This window comes from Anas platyrhynchos, chromosome 4 (genome assembly GCF_047663525.1).
Source record: "Anas platyrhynchos isolate ZD024472 breed Pekin duck chromosome 4, IASCAAS_PekinDuck_T2T, whole genome shotgun sequence".
Classification (NCBI taxonomy): domain Eukaryota; kingdom Metazoa; phylum Chordata; class Aves; order Anseriformes; family Anatidae; genus Anas; species Anas platyrhynchos.
In genome coordinates, this window is record NC_092590.1 from 77,163,503 (window position 1) to 77,185,290 (window position 21,788).

The 21,788-nt window shown below is 46.3% G+C and overlaps 1 protein-coding gene across 8 annotated transcripts in view; it reads right to left on the reverse strand.

The window, feature by feature from the left end:
• Nucleotides 1–21,788, reverse strand: part of SLC4A11 (solute carrier family 4 member 11) — a 137,940-nt gene that overhangs the window by 60,315 nt on the left and 55,837 nt on the right. For 7 of the 8 annotated variants that reach the window (XM_072037904.1, XM_072037906.1, XM_072037905.1 and 4 more), the window contains exons 2-3: nt 18,496–18,546; nt 6,976–7,128 (exon numbers count right to left, since the gene is read on the reverse strand). In XM_072037904.1, coding sequence (XP_071894005.1) covers nt 6,976–7,128; nt 18,496–18,546 — 204 coding nt within the window. Of the gene's footprint in view, nt 1–6,975; nt 7,129–7,200; nt 7,331–18,495; nt 18,547–21,788 lie in introns of those variants that run through there. The other variant, XM_038178349.2, reaches the window with a different exon arrangement.

Sequence of the window (21,788 nt, forward strand, 5' to 3'; positions counted from 1 at the left end):
CAAGGCAACTTCATATTCGCAGGCAAAAAATGCATTTGCTTTACCTAAAAGGGATTCCATCCTAGCTTCCCTTTACTGCTAGCAGTGCAGAGAAATTAAGCTTCCTACTTGCTTCCCTACCCCCCCTTCTTCCTCTTTGCATAGAAAATATTATCAAAAAACAGCCCTGAAAACACAAAACCAAACCCATGGAAGTCACACCGTAAAACTCAAGGCTTTTCACCTTCTACCTTAGATCCCCTTTCACTTCAGGTTGCATTTCCACCACCCCTTCCTTGCACAGGGCCCCAGTGCTGCCCTTAACACCCCAGAAGACCAAAAGCCTTTGGTCCAAAGCACCTCAGGATATTGACAGCATCTCTCCTATAAATAGGAGTGCAGAATTGGAGAGCAGGAAGTTTTTGGCTGTGCAGGTGTCAGCGCACATTGCTTTAGATCTACATGCGCTCCCCAGCATGCCTGCACAGTAAACAGACTAATAAATCAGAGCAGAATCCCACATTAGCATTTCCATGGTTTTCCTCAACAAACAAGGATCTGACATAAGTGGAAGCATTTATTCTCAAACAGCTATTTCGTCTAGGCAGGGGTGATTTCTCCAGGGCCCTGAGCAAATCTAAGCCTCAATCACTTGGCACTGAAGAACGTCGCAAGCAGCAAAAACTGTTTTGGTCTTTGAATTTCTTGCCTCAGAAAATTAAAGCCCATCAGCACACAGGTCAAGAGCAGCTCACAAAGAAGCTACAGAGGTACCACCAACTTTTTTCTGGCACCGAGGTATTGCACAAGCAGAATCTCAAGGTGGGGGGCTTTGCTTTGCTGTCCTGCCATGGCTGTGCTGAGTCTGGACCCAACAGGCTTGGGTAATTTTGGTTGGATATAATTGTTAGCTAAGTAATTATGCCCCTACTATCCCACATTCTCACAACAGGACAGTGGGCTGAGGTGCAGGAGAAAGCCTAAAACCAGCTGGGTTCATCCTTAAACTGACACCCGGGTTAAAAGCAGGGGGGCAAAGCAATAGCTGCTGGTGTTTGGAGCAGGCTGGAAAGGGGCTGGCAGGGCACAGAGGAAAATCTCACCTGAATAATGCTCAGCACAGGCATTATAAGCTGGACAGGTGAAGGTTTATTGCCTCACACTGCTGTCCTACCATTGCAGAGGGATTGGAGAGACAGACAGACCAACCAGGGCTTTTGCACAGAGCCAAGGACAGGACAGGAGCTGAGCAGCGTCACTTATCACACCCCTTAACTCAGACACAAAAGTGAATTTTCAAAAAGAAAGCTGCAATGGGTTTTGATATTAAATTAGAAGCAGGGGAAGGGACAGGGGGAAAGGTGTTTTCTTTTCTCGTGCCAACTGAAGGGCCAGGGCATCCAAAAATCCCAGGGGAGCTGCCCCGAGGCAAGCACAAGGTGAAGCACCCAGAAGGACAAATGTTGCCTTTGTGCACTACGACCCCCCCACCTCTGTAAACACCACTTTGAAACCACCCCGGTCAGGAAATTCAGAGGGAGGGAGGCCGGCCGGCCCCCCCCAGCACAATCGGTGCATCCACTTTCCATTAGGGTATAGGAAGCTTCGGGAGTCCAACATCCCAGGCTGACATCAAACTGCTAAAACAGGAGTTATCAGATGGAACGCGTGGGTCAGCATTGTGCCGTGAGACATAAAAAGGACCTCGGTATTAATGTGAGGAAATGTGACTATTGTGTGCAGAATGATACCCATTCAGGCCCAGACCACTTGTCTCTGGACACTACTCTCCCTGGAATATCCTTGGCGCCAGCATCTAGCTTTTCTCCTTGTCCCCTTAAAAAAAAAATAAAAGCCCTCTCGGCAGGAGAAGCTGAAGCACCGTGTTTTGCTGCGGCGGTGGCGGGCGTGCACGTGCGTGCTGCTGGAGCAGATTACAGGAAACTGTTGATTCTCCATATCTAGGAAGGATCAATTGTCCGGAGGGGTGGAACAGGCTTTAATTTCTCGTGAAGCGTAAACCGTGTTCCGCTACTTCCCCCCCTTCCCTCTTCGACAAAGCCCCGGCCTGGCCGTGGATTGGCTTTGCGCTGCCAGCGGGATTTTGTCTTCTCTCCACCCCAAAAATCTTGCTCCAGGCACCCCCCCCTGCAGCTGAAGCCACCAGGACGAGCATCAGCTGCAAGTAGCAACGCATACTGCAAAAAGTTCAGCAATGACAGCTCTGCAAATCCCTGGGAAACCACACCCTGAAAAAACCACGCAAGCCACTACTGAAATCTGGGGTAGGAAGAGAAGGCGAACTCCAAGCTGCTTGAAAAACCCTAAGCTGCAAGAATCAGGTCTGAAGCATGAAAATATTCAGCTGGCTGGCTTCAGGGAGCTGCCAAGCAGATCAGGGTGTACCACAGCTGCCTGCAAAGCAGCCTCCCTGTGCCTGTTGCAAACCCACTGCCAACTTTCAGGCTGCACCTAAACCAAATTTCTGTATTGGTTTGCAGGGATTTATTTCCAAGGGTGCTGCGGATGAAGCTACCCCCTAGTCTGATGTTTCTGCAGGAGGCTGAAGCAGCTGCAGAAAAAAAAATGAAATTCACATCCAGATAGCACTAATACAGAAGGCTTAACACACCTCGGGGTAGGTGAGAATAGGAAAGGAGTTATAAAGCCAGGCGAGGGAGCCTGCAAGACACTATCTGGCTAGCCTGGTGGTTATAAAATATTCAGGGCTTGTAGCACAGGTCTGGAGAGGAAAAAGGTTCTCCCAGCCTGCATGGTAATTTGACGATTCCCCCATCCTCTGGTATGAATCCCCAGGGACTAGAGCACCAAACTTGATTGATTTTCCACCTGCAGCACAAGAAATACCCCTCTGCTCCTGCAGCAGGGATTCCCTGTGTCAGGGATGTCAGGGGAGAGGTACTTCATCCAGGGCAGGACTGCAGCACCAACTCCTGAAAGAGCACATGCAACAGGGTACAGACCTAACGTTTTACTTGTATGTGTTTATTGCTACCTCAGCACACACCTTAATCTCTTTAAAAACCATCTTGACCTTCCCCAAAAAATGCAGATCCCAAATCCAAGACCAACCAGCTTCAGATGAGACCTGCCTTCATATGGTGGAGCTACTAGCACTTGCTGAAAGCAGACGTCTTATCAAACCCTAAGCTGGAAGGCTCAGAGGCAGAAGAGAATAAAAAAAAAGCATTTCATCAGCTTCCACAAGGAAGCAATAAAACACCCGGGAGAAAGGACCCAAGTGTCAAGACATAGAAACATTTCAGAGCCTGTGAATCTGCACCAATCTGGGCTCAATATTCAATGCAACAGCAGCCAGTATTAATAAAAATCAGACAGGCCATACCTTACCCCCTAAATTTCTTCAGGCTTTCCTGGTTTACACACATCTGTGCACGCAGCCCAGCGTTTTATGACAATGGTTAATTGTCAGAGTTTTATGGGCCGTGCTTGGTTTTGTTGGCTCAATGTTTAATCCCACGCAGAGCTTTTTAAAAACAGTATTACAGTGAAGTGCATCCAATTACGCTTGCAGCAAGCTGTACATCCATCATGCGGAGATTAACAGCTCGACAGGATGATGGCAGAGCTGTCACCGGGTCTGTGATTCGACTTACGTTGCCTGCCAGCACCCAGCCCCTGGGGTACCAACTCATACCCTCCCCAAGGGAGATTTTTGGATTTTGTTAGCTCTGTGCTAAGGTAGGCAGGAACCTTGCAGCAGCTTGCCAGAAAAGGTGCCAACAAGTGAGAATCATGACACCACATGTAGCCAAGAAACTAAACTGATGACCAGAAGAACCATCCACAGGCTCACAGATACTACAGAGCTGCGTTTTTTCCTCAGGTTTTTCCTGCAGGAGATTGAACAAGTGTATTTTAAGCAGTGAGTGCATCAAATGCTAGGGACCAAGTCAATACAGACAGTGCTGGAGGGCTTTCTTCAGAAGATGGGCCCATGGTTGGGGTCCCTCAATGGGTTTCATGACAACATCATTTCTGGAAAGAGCTTAGACTGTGAATTGAACATCTCTCCTCCCCCAAGTTCAGGCTACTTCCATCAGCAGAAGAGCAGACAGGGCTTAACTTGGCTACTTTCAACCACCTGAGAAGTCAGTTATGCTTCTTCTACAGCCAGGGACCAATGCAATGTGTAAAATCAACTCTGGAAAACACTTCAAAGCCACCTCTGAGAAAGAGCTGACAGCCTAGACAATGAACACCTGGGGTCTGATGAATCCTACTGCTGATATTCAGAGGACCTGGATTTTTGCTGCTTGTCCCGCTTTTTTTTCCTTGACAGCATCAACATCTCACTTCACACCTATCCTTCTTGAAAATTTCAATTCCAGTTCTGCCTGAAGCCTGTTTTTAAAACCTCCACCCTTGTGTTTGGGAAGGGGACTTCAGCACATCAGAAGTCCATTTTTTCTGAAGCATTCCAAACATCTCAGCTGAAGAAAAGGGATACAACTAATACCACAGTCACAAACATCACTGCTCGAGGCAGATAAGGAAGTCCTTTTTGTCCTTTTTAAAATGGAAGGGAAAATACAAAAAAGCCCAGGAGGACACAGAGGGAAAGTCAAGCTTCCTCAGACACAGAAGAATCCACCGCGCTCACATTCCTCATCCCTGAACAATGCACCCCACGGCATTAAGCCCAGACTTGTCATAGCTGAGTACAGTCCCCCTTAGGTCTTTCAATTGAGATGGCATTTGTAAAATTGCAGGCTTGAAAATTGCTAGATATTACTCTTAAAGTCACCACTCAGATTCAGAAAGCAGGCTTGTATATAGTCAAGCAGAGGGCCGTGCTATGGCTATTCTGCATCACCACTTCCAGTAACTGCACGCTATAGATCAATCAGGACTTGCTTGTAATCCAAAAATAACTTCGAGCAAACTTAAAGGACTCTCTGAAAATGTGATGCCAAGTGTAATCCAGAGCCTTTGCATTTAACCTCCAGAACAGTCAGTACCCACTCACGCAGGCTGCAGGCTTCCTCCAGCTGCCAGGATGAAAGCCAAGTCACTCGTGTTCCAGCGGCCACCTTTTCCTAAGCACATAGCACAAAAGCCAGGTTAGCTAGCCCTTCTGCTTTACGTTTAGCACATGCATTGCAGAGTGCATTCAAATTGTGTACTAGGGCAAAAGTAACCCATAGAAAAAGCTAAAAAAAAAAAAAAGGATTTTAGTCATAGCAAGCGTTTTTGATATTTTCACAGTTCAGTGCTAACTAGGCTGGTTGGAAGCCCCCTGTATGTTGCTCTCCGTGTCAGGCAAAATTTATAAGGGATGTCAGCTTGGCAGGGGTACAAAGAACATAGTTTTGGGCAGGCATGTCCCCCTGCAACACAGCTGCACAACCACCTTTTTATTCTCAGTCTTCTCCCCCTGAGGAGTAGCACAGCACCGGTGCCAGCAGAATCAGGCTGACCTGAAATCCCTGCACTCAGATCTGGTGCTCTCCGTGCCACTTTTTGATCAGCTCTTCTCTCCCAAAACACTTGGCCTATAGAAACCAATCGACCGCTTAAAGCAGACACCACAGCTCAACGAGGGTAGAAGTCCCATGGGTTCAGTTTTCACTGCTTACTCTGCACCAATGCCAACACTGCTGTCCCACAGGCCCTCCTCCCCTTCATGAAGCTGCCTTGTAGCAGGCATGAATATTGCTGAAGGCTTAGGGGAGATTGTTTATAAATAGAGTTACCTGCTCCAGGGCCAAGTGCCAGAGCTTGGCACACAACAGCATTCCCCTCTGTTGTGGGCAGATTGAGAATAATTTAAATACAACACTGGATGCCCATGCACAATTGATGCTTTGTTGCACTTCTCCATCAATCAGAGGGCTAATTTTTTCAGCAAGCATACTTCTGGTTAGGACGAAAAAACAACCAGGTTTCACCAACACCGTGTTGTCCTGTGGCTTGCTGCTCCTCTAGGAGTCAAGAACAGGGACTAGCCTACCTCAGCAAGCTTATCAAACAAAAAACCACCCAGGGCTGTAGTCCTGCATGCACATGCTTACCCTGCTCAACACAGCAAAGGGGACAGGAACAGTGATTGCATTTGTTGATACAAAGCTACACTTGCACCAGGTGAATCACTGATTTTACTCTGCAGGAACGTGACCTCTATCAGAGGATTAACAGGCTGTTTTTCCCCCTTTATTTCCAGTCTCAGTGCAACTGGTGTGGCAATTAATTCCAGACAGCACAGTTAAAATCAAGAGGCACATATGCAACACCAAAAGTCCCTCCACACACTTTTTTTTTTTTTTTTTACCACCAGCAACTGCTGGAGAACAGCAACTGACCTGCACAAACCATAGCCCTGACTCACCTCCAGCATTGAATCAATGTAGAACATCAAAAAAAAAAAAGCTCTAAAACCCCTGCATCATAGGAAATCCCAGAGGCACATGAAAGCTACTTGGAGACAGTACATGCACCGAAGAAAACCCATCTGATTTCTCAGAGGAAAGACTTGTCATTAGGAGATCTCTACTCCAGTGATCAGTCTGTAGCACCAAAAGCAATGGCAGGTCCTCAGGCCACAAATGCAGAACTGAGTCCTACTGGGCCTGACCTAGGCTCTTAAACTTTTTTTTTTTTTTAAGGAAAAACCAACAACTTAATTTCGCAAGGGCACAAAGTCACCCAGCACACTTGACAGCCTTGTGCTGTATGACCCAGGTGACTGCATCAGATAGGTAAGCATTCACCATGGGGTGCTGCTTTTTTTGTTGGGCGAAAAAAAGGGATAAAGGAATCGGGACACTTCATACAGATGGCTGAAGAACAGCTCCCAGCATCTAACTTTCATTAGAGTTTCCAAAAATCACTCCAAAAACCTTAAAACTGAAAATCAACATGCTCATAGTGCAACCTGGAAGGAGGGGAAAGCAGGGTCAGCCATTTCACCCCCGCTGTCATCCTCCCAAGCTCTGGTGGCAGGGTGACACTCACCGGTGGCATTGGGCGGCACCTCCAGGTTGACGTTGACGAAGAACCTGATGCTGTCCCCCGAAACGATGGAGGAGTTCACAGCGTCGAAGAGCTCCTCTCCCCCTGCCTCCTCCTTGGCCTCGCAGCCATCGTCCGTGTCGCACTTGAGGTACCCTGCCGACAAGAAGGACATCAAGTTAGCCATGCTGTGTGCTGTGACAGAGCCATGGGGGGATGCATACGCACTGATCATCACCACTAAGGGCCAGAGCCAAGCAGCTGTGGAGGCACCAGGGCCTCACGAGCGCCTTCTCTGAGCCTTCAACTGGCAACTGCCACAGGGAAGCAAGAATCGGCTTCCACAAGGCTCTGTTGGTGATGCTGAGGCCTGTGTCCAAAATGGCCGCTCCACGATACAGCCTGGCACATAAACATGGGCCTGCTTTGGGTGTGGGGTCAGGGCGAGTGGCAGCCCTGGCACCAGCGGTGTCACCAGGGGCTGAATGCCACCAACCAAACCTCCTCAGCACACCCTGCACCTGGAACAAATGGTTTCAGATCAATTCTGTATGACCCCACCGGTGGGGTCGGCACACATTGAGTTTCCAGGTGCACCACCAAGCAGTTACTTTTTATTGTTTGTGGAAATTCAGACCCTGCATGCAGTAAATCAGCTCCAAATCCATTAGGCACCACCTCACTGGGATCAAAAAACCAGTATGAAAACAGACTGGGGTTCAAAATGTTTGTAGTTTTCAGTGACCCTGAAGCAAGCACAGTGCCACAGCCCTCCCTGGCCAAACCCTGTGTGTTCACCCACTGGCAGGGTGGTTGCTGTGCTTGCATTTTAGCAATTTAAAACAGAGAGGGGAAAAATGGTTTCCAAGGAGACACCCAATGCAGATGGACAGACAGACTTGTCGCTCCCCACAGAGCCAAGCAGTAGGTCACAGAAGGTGGCAGCACCAAGAGAGAGAGACAAGTTTCTTAATTACAGCAGACAACTCCTTACCCTTTCGCAACGTTTCTAATTAGAGTTTAACCTAGTCACATTCAACAGCAAGCTGGTTCACTGCAACATTTTATTATGAAGCAGCTGGAAAACTCTTGTGGTGTGCTCATGTATCATGTATAATTAGAAGAATTAGGGACATTATAGAACGTCAATTTTTTACATTACCAGGATTATTCAGCAGCTCCTACCCATCTTCTGACAAGTCTTTTATGCCTAATTTGAAGCAGGAGGGATATATTTCATTAGCTTGCTTTAGGCACTATAGCAGAATGAAAAGGGTGAGCTTCAAGGCAGGAGCCTGAATAGAAACCCTAAAATATTGATGGCTTTTTTTTTTTAAAGCTTCATACGAGCAAATGTAGATGCAGCAGCACCAAGAGAAGCAGCTAAAAACAGCGCACACAATCTTAGGGATCTCAAGCCAACAGCTCACCACTGCAAAAAAAAAAAAGAGTTGTGAGCGGGGAAGCCACAAACAGGAACTGTGAGGCAGGACAGGGGCTGCAGCGCTTCCTGCTGCGAGCCCTGCACCAACACGGGCTCGTCCCGACCGCTCTGCATCTCCCAAGGAGGACTCAAAGACAAAAAGGGGCTCAAACTTTCACGTGACTTCTAAGCCACTTTTCTGATGTGTTAGAAACTTATCAAAAAAATCTAATTAATTATCCCTCTCCACCTCTGCCTCCATCTGCCTGCTCAGCAGTAGGAAGCATGAACCAGTCCCATCTGAACAACTCTGAAGGCTTCAAAATGCACTCAAGCCCCTGCTGTCCCCATCCAGCTTGTCAGACAGCCAGTAATACGCACCAAGGGCTCTGTCTTCTGCTGCTGCTGGAGCTCAGGCAGCTGTTTCCATCCCTGCACGATGGAAATTTGCCCAAAACAGCCAGAAAGAAGAGGGACAAGGAGAGCATAGGAGACACAAACACATCAGGTATGAAATAGGGTTGGCAGACATACCAGGACTGAGGGACAGCCTGTGCCCTGGAGGGATAGACAAAGGCCAGGCAGGCTGCCTGCCAGCACTACAGACTCCTGTACAAGCATTTCAGCCTCAAGCAACGTGCAAAACCTGGGGTTTAGCTCCTCCAAAACACTTAGTGGACACCATAACCTCTCCTCACCCATGCTGAGGGACCACTGGTGTTGACACACCCCTGATACCAAGAAGCTTAGGCAGCCCTGCAACACAAAAACAGCCACAGGTGGGCCAAAATTCATGATTCTGGCTCTTCCATCTCAGCTATATCCTGGATGGCAACCCCAGGGAAGATGTCACAACAGGTCTGTGCCTCATCTTTCCTGAGGTGGGTCAGACAGGAGGCACACAGTCATTTAAGCACACTTTAGAGCATGAGATTTAGTTTTCTCACCACCTCATCTCAAAACAAATAGGTAAGAGCCAAGCATTAAAACTTCTGCATTTGTTTTCCTATCCCAGTGCAACTGGCTCGATAGGAGAGCAGTAGTGGTAAACCCTGAAAGCAGATAGGGCTGGAGATAGGAGAGAAACTGTGCAGGAGCTGGAAGAAGGGCAAGGGTGGAGTAAGATCACAGGGCTGGGCAGAGGTCAGTGAGGACTCTGGCAAGGGAAGCATCCTCAGTTCCTCCCTCCTTAGGGGAGGAAAGAGCAAAACAAAAGGCAGCCGAGTCTCGTGTCCCTTGGGCAAGGGACGGACAAAACACACTGCTTGCAAATAATCCCAAACCTGGGCTGTACAGGAACTGCACTCCCAGGCAGGTGTCTGCTTTATCACTAAACCACCTCAAGGCTTCAACCCAGGCTGTTTTGAATTCATCTGCTTAAGCCTGCCGGGTATTTTAAAATGCAAGCAACTTATACCTGTCAAGCACAGGGTCTCCTTGAGGTAAGGAGATGAGCAGTGTGCGTGGCAGATGCACCTTCCCCGTGGACACAGAGCTTGAGAGCCACCTCCAGCCCCAGCAGCTGCTTTCCCCTCATCACCCTAAGGGCTGCCAAGTGCCACCCCTGCTTCTCGAGGGGTGGCAGATGCCACAAGCAACAGCAGAAGCTATTCTGTTTCTCTGAAAGCTTTGGCAGTGTTTTGCAGAAGTTTGGAGCAGGATCTGATGCGGCCATTGCATAATTTGTGAAAATATTGATCGTGCTTCCATATGGAAGAACTCTGGAGCTTTGTGGCTTGTGCTAGGAGTAGTTGCTTAGGGGATGTGGTTAGACACCTTTTGTGTCTTAAATTGGCTGGGGAGGAGTTAAAGACCTCCAAAGCAGCACCTCGACACCCCATCTCTATCTCTGCAGATTGCTATCTTCATAGGAAGGCAGCGCTTGCTGAAATGCCAGGAGTTACATGACAGGGTGAGTCAGACCCCTGAGCACAGGAAAGGCCACTGCAGCCTGAAACAGTCTAAAACCACTACAGAAAAGAGATTTTGCTGAGCCTGAGGCTAGATTTAGGTAGAAAGGCAAAGGCTGCTGAGAAGATCAGCACAGCCCTCCTGTACCTTGAAGAGCACCTTGTGGTCACAGGATGATTTCCCTCAGCCCTACAGGACCCATCTTACAGGGGACAGAAATGGAAAGTCACAAAGAGTCCACGAGGCCAGGCACAGCAGGCACCATCCTACTGAAACAAAATCTGCTCCTCACAGTGGGCAGCCAGAAGGAGCTTTGACCTTAAGTCCTTCTGCACCTCAGCTCATCACTTGCAATAGAAAAAATAAGCCACCTTTTCATTTTATAGGGTGGCTAGGAAAAAAACAGTTTTTCTAGACATTCTCCTCTAAAGGATCACTGATCCTAGTTCTCCTCAGTCTCCCTGGAAATCATGCAGGGCCCCGGACCATCTCAATACCCATCCCCAGCCTCAACTTCACTCCAATCATGCCAGTTCTGTTTCCATCAATCCTCTCACAAAGTGTTTACCCTGCAGATATTTTGCTTTTTATCCGGACTTTAAGAGCCCTGGGCTCTGAACTGGAAGAGCCCTGAATTGAGCTGCAGCAAGTGGAGGTGGCATCACCTCTCCCACCACTGTCTAAGCAGCACCTGGCAGCTGCAGCAATAAAAATCAGTGGAGGAATAGTTATCACAAAGTACAACTCCAACACCATGCACATTCCCTCGAAAAGCTTAATTGCTCCGTGGGAGCAGCTCTCACAGCCCAGGGGCTGCAGGCTTCTCCAAGGAAGCCGAAAGTCTTAATCAGAAAATTCTCCTGGGAAAAAAGCAGCTATGTTCCTAATGACATCATCCCACATGCCAGGCTATGAGACTCATGCCAGACACAGCCCCAGCAGAACCTTTTGGTATGCCTCAGAGGGGACACAAAGCCAACCATGTTATTTTAAATCAACATCTGCAAGCATGCACACTATCCAGGAGGTTAGTACAAATGCATCCATTCACACCTCACTGCAAACTCTGTTTCGATGCTTCACCTGCCTTCCTGTGCTAAGGAAGGGTTTAGGGGGAAAGTTGGGAATTTTTGCTTTACTGTTACCCAAAAATTGCAGTCTAGGCGTGTGTATTACACAGGAGGAATTGTTTCAGTATAGATTGCTGCTACTGTTTAGACAGCAGTAGCATAGATGAGAGTAAGATACACATCCACAGTTTTTCTATTTTACTCTACCAATCTGGCTAAGATCAAAGCTTATCGAGAGTTGCCAACTTCTGCCAAATCTCTGCAAAAAGTTTTATTTCTGAATATGCCATCTGTGATCCTTAACACTAAAAACTCTCAAAGCAGCTTTTCTGGAAAGATTGATTTTTATCCTCAACTTCCAAAATTGCCTAAACTACAAGCCTGGAAAAGCAGACAAGTACCTGTTTGCACAGCAATGTCAATTCCTTCACCCAAATCAAACTCCAGCTTCCAGAATACTGGGATGGCATCCGCCCTTCTGAAGTGGTAGCTGTCCCTGCCCATGAAATCTCTTCAAAAAGCCAAAAAGTCCCATTAAAAGGGTTCTTCTGGGTTCACATAATTGGCAGTTCAACAAGATGAGGCAGTCACATTAAATCACCTCAGCTTTCTTAAATGAATTTAATTTCTAGGCACAGAAGGTAGAAAGTCACAGGACAGTCCTTTCTGCAAAGCATCACTGATCACCCCACCAGAGTGCTAGAGTAGCAGCATGCACCATGCTCCTGTCAGATCCAGCCTCGCTCATTTTACCCTGGAAAAGCACAGACTTGTCTTCTAACTCCAGTGCTTTAGATGTTTTTGTCACTGATCCTAATCCATTCAGAACTGAAGCCCAACATTTGGCCTCACCTTTAGCGTCCCAAACCAGAAGCTTCACATAAGCCAAATGGCCAACACTGCTGCAGTTGCATTTGATCAAGCACAGGAGTTTGCTAATTTGTTTCAGAGAAGCCCAAGAGCTATGTGCACTGCCTTTCTCCAAAGAAATGCAGATTAATTATAGAAGGATGAACAGGAGCAGTAATATACATTCTACAGCTTTTAAAAATAAGGGGACATCGACTTAGATACAGACTTTACCCTAAAATCAGGTCTGGTTCTTCAAGCATCCCAGCGCTCAGCCATAATATCACGTTAAAGGTCTCAGTCTGAGTTTAACAGTGAGTTTCATCTGTTTTTTCCAATCCTTTGGATTTTCAACTTGTTTAGCAGTAGACACTAATTTTCAAGAAAGGTGTGAGGTTTTAATTAGCCTAAAGTAATCAGCCTGAGCTGAAAGTTCGAGGGCTTGCTTTGCTCCCTGAGCACTGCAGGCTTGTGGATTCATCCCACATCTCAGAAAACACCCAAATTCCCTGTGTTGAGTGCAAAAGTAAACTCAAATAGAGCCTCCACCTCCATACTGACCTTTACACAATACGCAAAAACGTGGACTCCTATCGCCTCCAAAGGGTAGCCCACTTTACAGTTGGTTAATATTGGCAGGGATAAAGCTATCAAGGGATGCAGGAGAGGGTTAGAAGCACTTTGCGCAAGCATTACCAGTTCTCCAGCCTGCACAGTATTCCAGAAACAAGGATCTATATAGCATCCTGTACACACACTAACCAAGGCAAGCTTCTGGTCACACACAGGCAGATTTCAGCATAATTGCTAATCAGAAATTCATTTGAGACAAGAACAGAGGTAGGAGAGCAGTTTTTAGGTAAACATTTGCTGAGATTTTATATCTTCATACTGAGGTTAAACTTCAAAGCTTATTTTCAGATTTTTTTGGTAACTCATAAGAGTCTGAAAAGCAAATCATGAAAGATTTCCTCCTTCCTAACAAATTACTCCATGCCATCGACAAGACAAATTAGCGCTGCAGCCACAGAGCAACATTCTCCAAAAGCTGCTATCACATCACTTTTTGCGAGGCTGTCTCCAAAATTAAAAATTTAAGCCATTGATTAAATAAAGCAGCTCTGTATACAGCTGGATGCTTGCTAGAATTTTAAGCTTTTTCCTTCGGTTCACAGTTGAGGTATTCCTTGGCAAATCTCCCTATTTTCAGCATAGGGAGATTTACCTACCTCGTGGCAGGCAGCCACAGGGACAGTTTATGCCAGCTCAGGAGAAGGCTGCTGGGGGCTAGGGGTTGTCCACAGGCTGTGTTGTTGGACTGCTCGAGGCCTTCTGACAACAAATTGGCAAGATGCATCCGAATGTTACCTCCCTTGCTTGTGCTAGACAACCTCCTTTATTAAGCTGAATGCTATTCATTGGCACAGGTATACGAACGGCTTTTCTGGATCATTTAGGTGAGATTTAGAAAGCATCTTACAGCTCCAGCCCCTCCACAGGTAGCTTGTGAGAAGCAGAATAGCTGGGGATGTGCTGGGGATGCTTCTTGGCTCTGGAGAAGCTACTGGGAGCCCATCAGATACAGCTCTGTGCATGAATGGCCACCTGCTGTGAAAATGTCAACCTGTTCCCTGAGCTTTGAGTGCTTCGAGGCCACGAACTAAACCAGCATTTCATCCGGTTAAAAAGGTAGAAAGCATCCAGCAGGTGAGTCGCTGCGACAAGATCCACATCCTCGAGGTAACAGATCCCTCCACTACCAGCCATAACTGCACGTTTCCAACCCTATTTTGAGTCCCTCTTTTGTCATGAAGAGCCAGATGGAAATATAAACTTTCCCCTGCCACTTCAGTAATAATTCATAACAGAACTGAAAGGGCTGATCTGCTACAAAAAACACCCAGGCACTTTTGAATTAATTCCAGTATTGTATTTTGCAGCCAGATTTCTAGGAAATGTTGTGAATAATCCAAGTAATTCAGTGGGGCTTTGTTTTGCTTTGTTTTTAAAAAAACACAGCAGCACGTGGAATTTCAGTTCTGTACCAGAACCCACAGAAATCAGGAGTGTTCGTTTTATTATAGGGCTCCTGGTAGACAGTTCTTAGAAATAAATCTGAGAGAGACCCTCCTCTCAGTCTCCCCATCCACAGGTAGCAGTGGTGTATCATCTGCTGTTAAGTTGGGCATCTCATCAGGGAAACCCACTGCGAAAGAATTTGTTTCACAAAGACGTTAAGATTAATCTCCTGGTTGGGCAAACAATCCCAAGACAGAGACGAGTCTAAAAAAAAATACACAAAAACACCACACATACCAAACCGAACTGAAAAACAAAAGCAAGTAGATAAAATATATCCAAACATCCCAAGCCAGACTGGGGCCTTGGGGCCCTTCAGCACAACTGCAATTTATTGTGCCAGCAAAACCAATTAATAAGTCAGAGGAGACCAAGCAGTAAGGGATTTGCTCTGGAAGACAAAATTTATGCTGCAATATCTGTTGAGCCAGCTTTAAAAACAATGCAACAATTCAGATATCCCCAATGCTACGCTGCGACTCCTTCCGTGGGATTTTGCAAGAGGAACTAGAAAGCCTCCGGTTTTGTGCCTTATCAGAGAAAGTTCTTGCACCAATTAAGCAGCTCATCACACACCAGCAGAATTTAATCATTCGCAGCTAATAGCAATGCCTTTAGAGCTAATAGACTTGTAGTGAGCACTGGCTGCTCATCATCCCCACCCCCTCATAAAGAAGGTGCAGGAGGTTGACAGCCAAGGGACAGTTCAGAGTCCGGTGAGTTATTCTTAATGTGGATTGTGGGGCTGCATTTTATCTGGATTCCCATTATCTTCAGCTTTGGATTGGGTCTACGAAATCTCATTAGTCACCTGAATTTGCCAGGAACAAACCTCATTTGAGAAAACCTTGCTGATGATTCAAGTGACTTAAATGCACAGGCCGCACCAAAAAGTACTACTGCACAACGCCAGATTTGGTTCTTTTGTTTGTGGAAAAAGGCTCAATCCAGACATAAAAGAATGGGTAGAAAACACAGATTCCCAGTGAGATATTGTTGTCAGAAGACAGCTATTAAGTCTGATGAAATACATGAATCAAAACCAAATGTGGCCAACAACTGCCACACATACCTGCTGTCACCACACTTCACATCAGAAAAACTTCTAACTGGGCAGACATGAACTGATTTCCTCATTTTTCATCCTAATATTGCCTCTACAGAAAGATGTTAGGCAGACTTTTTTTCTTGCCAGCTGTATCACATGGATTTACCTTCTGCAATGCACTGAAAAACACAGCCGTGGCTTTCAGCTTAGTTCTTCCAGCAGTAGCAGAGAACTTCAGTACGCCAGAAACTTGTAACTTGTGACTAAATACACGGGCTCCTTTGATCAACTTTCCAGATTTTTAGCCATTTAAGAAGTTATCAGACAGGAGGCTATAAAAAACCCCTCTGAGCTTTCAGAGTAGTCATATATTAGCATCCGTTTGCTAGAAAATCCTTCCTGGGCTTTTCCCAGCTCCTCGGTGACTAATAAACAGAACTACAAATTATTAAATACCATGGTAAGTTTTTGTGAACAGCAAATATCCAGGCAAGTCTTACAAAGCATTGTGTTGGTGCAGCAATTACCCCTCATATCATGATTTAAGCTAAAATTGAAATCTCAACTTTTAAGGTCTGACATTGCTGCAGCTGTTACCGAGAACACAACAAGAATAAGGAAAAAAAAAGTTAGCTGGCAAGACACAGTCTTCAAACAGAGCCTCAGATATGGCCTGGAACAAAAACATCCTAATTACGAAGGATACTGAAAACCATATGTACGAGAGATCTCAGGAGGAGATAAGGAAAGAGCCCAGCTGTGCAAAGAGCAATAGCATCAGGAGAGATTTCTCAGCTGAGAGGTGAGGGAAAAGAGTGCTAAGGAAACCAAAGGGTTGCTTTTTAAAAAAAATAGGATTTTCTTCGAATTTTAAAGCATGTACTGGTCTCAGGACTGAACTGGCTGATCCAAACAAGTGGTGCAAAGAAACAGCTCGATGATTACGTAGCCCCAGTTTCAAAACAAGCTGTTTTGAAACGACATGAAAAGGTAACTTCTTCCTCTGCGGTTTCCTCTAGGCCTGGTTAAGTTTCTGGGCAACCCCTCGAAAAATCCACATTGAATTTCTACAGCGAGCCAAGGTGCCGCCTTGCAGAGGGAAGTGGGGATTCACATTTGCAGCTCCTGGGATACGCTGCCTGCATATTCTGTGCAGAAACACAAACCCTCGGCTCAACCAGGCAGAATAAGGTGACTCATCACCCAACACCAAGTGAACTTTCAAAAAAGGTCAGTTTGTAATGACTAGAAGGCTCTGAGGAACAAGAAAGACAGCAAATTTCAGGGTGAGGAAAATACACCGTATTTTCAATCACAACACGGTTCGATACCCCACACAGGCTGAAGATGAACTTGCAAGCAACATTCCCTCCTTTCCCCAATCCACACAGAAGCATAACAGGAAAAAAAAAGCAGGCACAGCTTCATCGAGCCCTTACTGGTAGCTTTAAGGTGCCATCTCCTTCAAGACCAAGGAGCTGGGTAATGCAACTGGGACAAAAATAAAAATTCTCACTGCCATAGCATCAAGTTGAAAAAAGGCAGAGCTCAAAGAAGAGCTTTACACAAGATACGCAAAAACCACTTACTCTAAAGAACATCCAGAAATCTGCTGGGGTTTGATATTTTTCTTTAATAAGAGGAAGGGAAGATACTGAGTTCATCTGCTAGAGGCAGCTACAGCCTGAAAATGGACACTCAGCAGCTTCCCAGCATAAGATGCTAGGACAGATGCTACCCTGGTGTTCTGTGGCAGGAGGGCTTGGGGTGAAATAGGTGGATCCAGGAGATTGTTGCATAATTGGGAAGGACAAATGCAGCTGTGTTTTTCCCTTAGCCCTCAGCAAGCCCTTACAAAGCTCTCAGCCAGGAACTGGAGGCTGTCATCTCTCCAGGCTCCAGCCCAGATCACCCTCTTACATTCCCCTTCACAAGAAAGCACCAGCCACATCCCAAGGGGACACAAGCAATCCAAGGAGGGTAGAAGCAGGGCTACCCAAACCTCATACCCCACATGCCTTTAGGAAACCCACAAATACCAAGGAAAACAAAACCTCCTGGAGTTCAAGCACTACTTTCTGCCCTTCTGTTCCTTTACCCAGGCTTTTCAAAAGACCTCTTGCTAGAGCTGATGGGACTTGCTCCCAGTTTCATCCTTTTTCCTCTGAGAAATTGGCTTATATAGTACTTTCAGAGAAGACAGAAGATGAGTGAGCCAGTGCCAGAGGAAGGATTGTCAATAGTAACGCTGGATCTACTGCAGCTGCATCTGGCAGATATTCAGCCTCCCCTTCCCAGATGTTAACCTAAAGGCTTGGCCCTCTGGAAGATGTGTTGTGACATCTACAAGCATCTGCAGACCTAAATAACCGGAGCATTTCAGTCCTGTGCTCTCACCATTTGGCAATCCTGAGCACTCCGAGCACTGCACCACCTCCTCATGGGCAAGAAACCCCATGCCTTTAGATAACACATCCCACAGGGACTGGTCTTGGGTTTACATCTTAAGATGATCTCTCCCTAACAACCTCCTGCCTGTATTTCTTTAAAACCAGAGAAAATTGGGACTTCCCACACCTCAAGTTTGGCTGTATGCTATTTCTGCCCTTATCAGTACCTCATCTAAGAGCTCAGCCACCTTTGCTAAGGCAGATGATGAAACAAGCTTCTAAATGCCTCAGTCTAATCATAGTTCAAAAGAAATCCTTGGGACATTCTGCACTAAGATGCATTTACTGGAACCATGCAACATTTGCCTGATGCTTTTAGGCTGTATCCAAAGAGATCTGACACCTACATCTGATCTCCACTCCAAAAAGTGGGAAACAAGTGCACTTGCCAGGTTGCATTACAGGAAAACATCCTGAGAGAATTGGAAAAGCAAGGAGCCACCCAGAATAGTCAGCGTTGACAACACGAGGTGATTATTTACTGCTTTGAATATCTAGACCATCTACAGGATATAAAAACGCAGAGTCTGCTTCCAGTACTAGATTACACAACTATGATGCAAGCCTGCGTTCGCATGCTGCTTAAGCTACATGAATTTTGTATCACCCGTTTCGAGTTCTCAGCTAACCCTGTAGCACAGCTCTCACTCCAATAAGGTGAGACAAGGCATAAATCAGTCAAATAATACTTGCCACTCTCTTCGAAGAAGTATCCATTTCTTGACATCGCTGCTGGTGGAGACTCTGGAAAGAGAAAAAGGAAACGTAAGAATCATCACGATGCTGAACGTCTTCACCTCGCTGCTAAGTTCACTTTAAGCCTGGATTACAGCCCCAAAATACCACAGGCAGAAAATTTTCCTCGATGTGGCAACTTTTAACCTTTTGTTTATTGACTTTAGCATTTACCAGAATATCCCATACAGTTGCAATTACCACATGAAAACAGTTAGGCTTTCTCAGCATCCTGGGCTGGGACCACAAAACAGCAAGACCAAAGATCAGGACAAGCCTGATTGTATCACAGCGACCTGTTGAACCTAAACAAATGCATGCACACATAATAGATGCTAAGCATGCAAGAGAATCCTTTTTAAAAATTTAAGCCATAATGAAGTCCAGTCTTACACTTGGATCAAAATGGACTAGTTTTGGGTAGTAAAAACAACGCAATTCAGATAAGAACAGGTTTTTGCATCCTGTCCTACCAATCTTAGTCATTAAGACATCTCCCCCAAACAGCTCTTGGCACTTGAAGATAAGCACCAAAACCCTTTAGCCTTCCTTTGCCTGCTTCCTGAGCTGGGGTCCTGCAGGAAGCACCATTTGCACCAAGAGGGTCCTGCAAGGAAACCACAAGTGGGAGATGACTGACCAAGAGCAAATCCACCAACACAGCAGCACCAGGACCGAGTCCCTGATTCATCGTGGGATGTTTTATTTGTTAGCAAGTCAGTTCTGCAATTACTGCTGGGAAGTTTGGTATTTACCAAGATGTTCGTACAGCACAGGAGCACCTGCTTTCAAGTGCAATCAAAGTCTGGTAGCCAAACCCAGGCTGATTATTTATAACACCAGCAGTATTTGACAATTCAGACTGCATGAGCTGGAAACACCAACTCCAACTCAAACACAGGTGCATGCCCTGTTTTAACAGCCAGTTGATAAAGGTCTATTTCAAGCCTTACAGGTCACCTGAGCAGTCCCTTGCAAAGGCAGCTCCTGGATGCTGCCTCTCTATTCACAGCTTCCCAGCCAAAATGCAATCAGAAAGAGGAATAGGTTTGCTCCATCTTTCCCCACTTCATTAGGCTAATCAAACATTACCTACGCAAGCCTGGGATGAATTTGGGCCAACAAGGAAAGAGGTCTCGCCTGCTTTATTGTTCTGCAGATTAGGTTTCCTGCTTTTCGTTTGAGGTATGAGATTATTTCCCAAAGACCCTATCTCTACCCCATAACTTTTGGCTTACGGGTTATACGCACTTGTTTTCCCCTCTCCCTTTAGGGTGTCACATTTTCAAGCATTACAATTCATCCTGGCCCACCGGGAGCCTTTGTGCACCAGGCGGATACGAGTCACACCCCTGACGACAGCATCTGCCAGCCCTAACACTTGTCACAGCTCAGCATGGCTCAGACATTTCAGAGCAGACAGCATTAGCTGCACAGGTTCCTGGAGGGACACCCTGATGACTATTAAGAAAACACACACAAATCCGAGGGCAATTCAAGTGTCTGCTCCAAGAGAGAAACACAATGTTCCAAGTTCATCCCAGAACAATGGGCCGGAGGAACAAACGCACCGTGGCCAAGGGGCACCCATTACACGAGTCAATTGTTTCCCTCCACCTGGAAGGGAAGGAGAAGATCCATCCAGGCTGATTAGCATGCTAATGATCAAAGGAAGGTTGTTAAAGAGGCTCTTATTGTGTAATGATTGCATTTACGTATTTCAGAGAAACAAACAAAGTCCTCCTCGGCAGACGGATTACCCAAGGAACAGAGGCCAGCACTCCCCTGGGATGGAGTATCAATTCCTCACATCTACTATGGCTTCTGAGGGAGCCTGAAGCAACATGCTCATCCTTCGGTAGGCAGAATGAGGCCACTTGGTTTTCCTTTAGCTGAACACACTTATTTCTACAGGTCAGATAACACCCAGTGCTTTATTCATCAGGAACACCCATCTGCAGCATTGCCTGGGTTGACCTGGTGTCTTCACAGGAGACTGGCTTGGTCATTGCTTGGACTAGGCATGAAAAGAGCAAGGTTGGAGTGTTACAGCACCTGTGCCATTTCATTAGGTGGCACTCACTCCTCTGAGTCACAAACAAGCAGTAGTCCCCTAGGCAACATGCTCAGGCAATTATTTTGAGGTGCTGTGTTGTGTTTTTTTTTAGATGAGTCATAAAATAAAGGTCTTAACCTTGTAATTAAAGATGCAATGGCACATTTGGGAAAAAAAAAGTCGGGCGTTCACCCTACTATGTCCTGGCTGAAGTTCAGCCCTGGTAATTTGCTTTCTCCATACATAATATCATCCCAGAGTGCCAATGGGATTTGGGCTTCAGAACAGCGGTGGCGGAGCCTTTTCAGAAGTTGCTGCATCCCCCACGGAAGGGGCTACGCACATTGACATCAAGCATGGTAGGGAACGTGCCCAGGAGGTAAAAGGCAATGGGGTGTTTACACAAGTGTAAAACAGACACACATGGAGCTATGGAACTAGCTTAAAGGTCAACGTGCTCACAGAAGTGGAGGTAGGAAGGGTAAATTGGGGGCTACACCATCTGCATCTCAGAGGATCTACAGAAAGCTAGATCCATCCTCAGATCCATCCAATTTAACCACACAGAATAAAAGGAGACATTTCAGGGAGAGGAGGACAACTCTCCTTATACATCACCTTCCCCCTTTCAACCCCATATTTCTCCAAGCTGTTTGGCACAAGCAAGCCTAGCTTATATTTGTGGCTTACTAGCTAAGAGCAACACCAGCTAGACTGTGCCTCAGTAGATGCTCAGCAGCAGTCAGCAAGGCAAAACATGCCAGCAAGCTCCGTGTGCTTCTCCTTCCACAAGGCTTTTGGGATTTTAATGAGGTTTTGGCTCCTTAGTCATGTTTTCCTGAAGACTGGAGTAGTGGGTTTGAGTTGCACACAACTGACATCACAGCAGAGTTATCTTTCCTCTATCAAGAAGGTACATACCCAAAGCCTGAGACAAAACAGCATTTCTTCCCATCTCACCTCCCTCCAGTCCTTAAAATTCAGAAGCCCATCCAAGAGGTAGCTACAAAACACTGCAGTAATTAATTCATTTGCTTAGCTTAAAGAAGCCTGGCCTTGGACAAGCCTTCAGGTACATTAGAGATGCATGTTAAAATGCTCCAGGGTGTGTCTGCAACTCCAGACTTGTTTCCATGAAGTAAAATCAGCCCCTGCACCTTTGCAGGCTGGAGGACCTACATGCTGGTGAGCATTT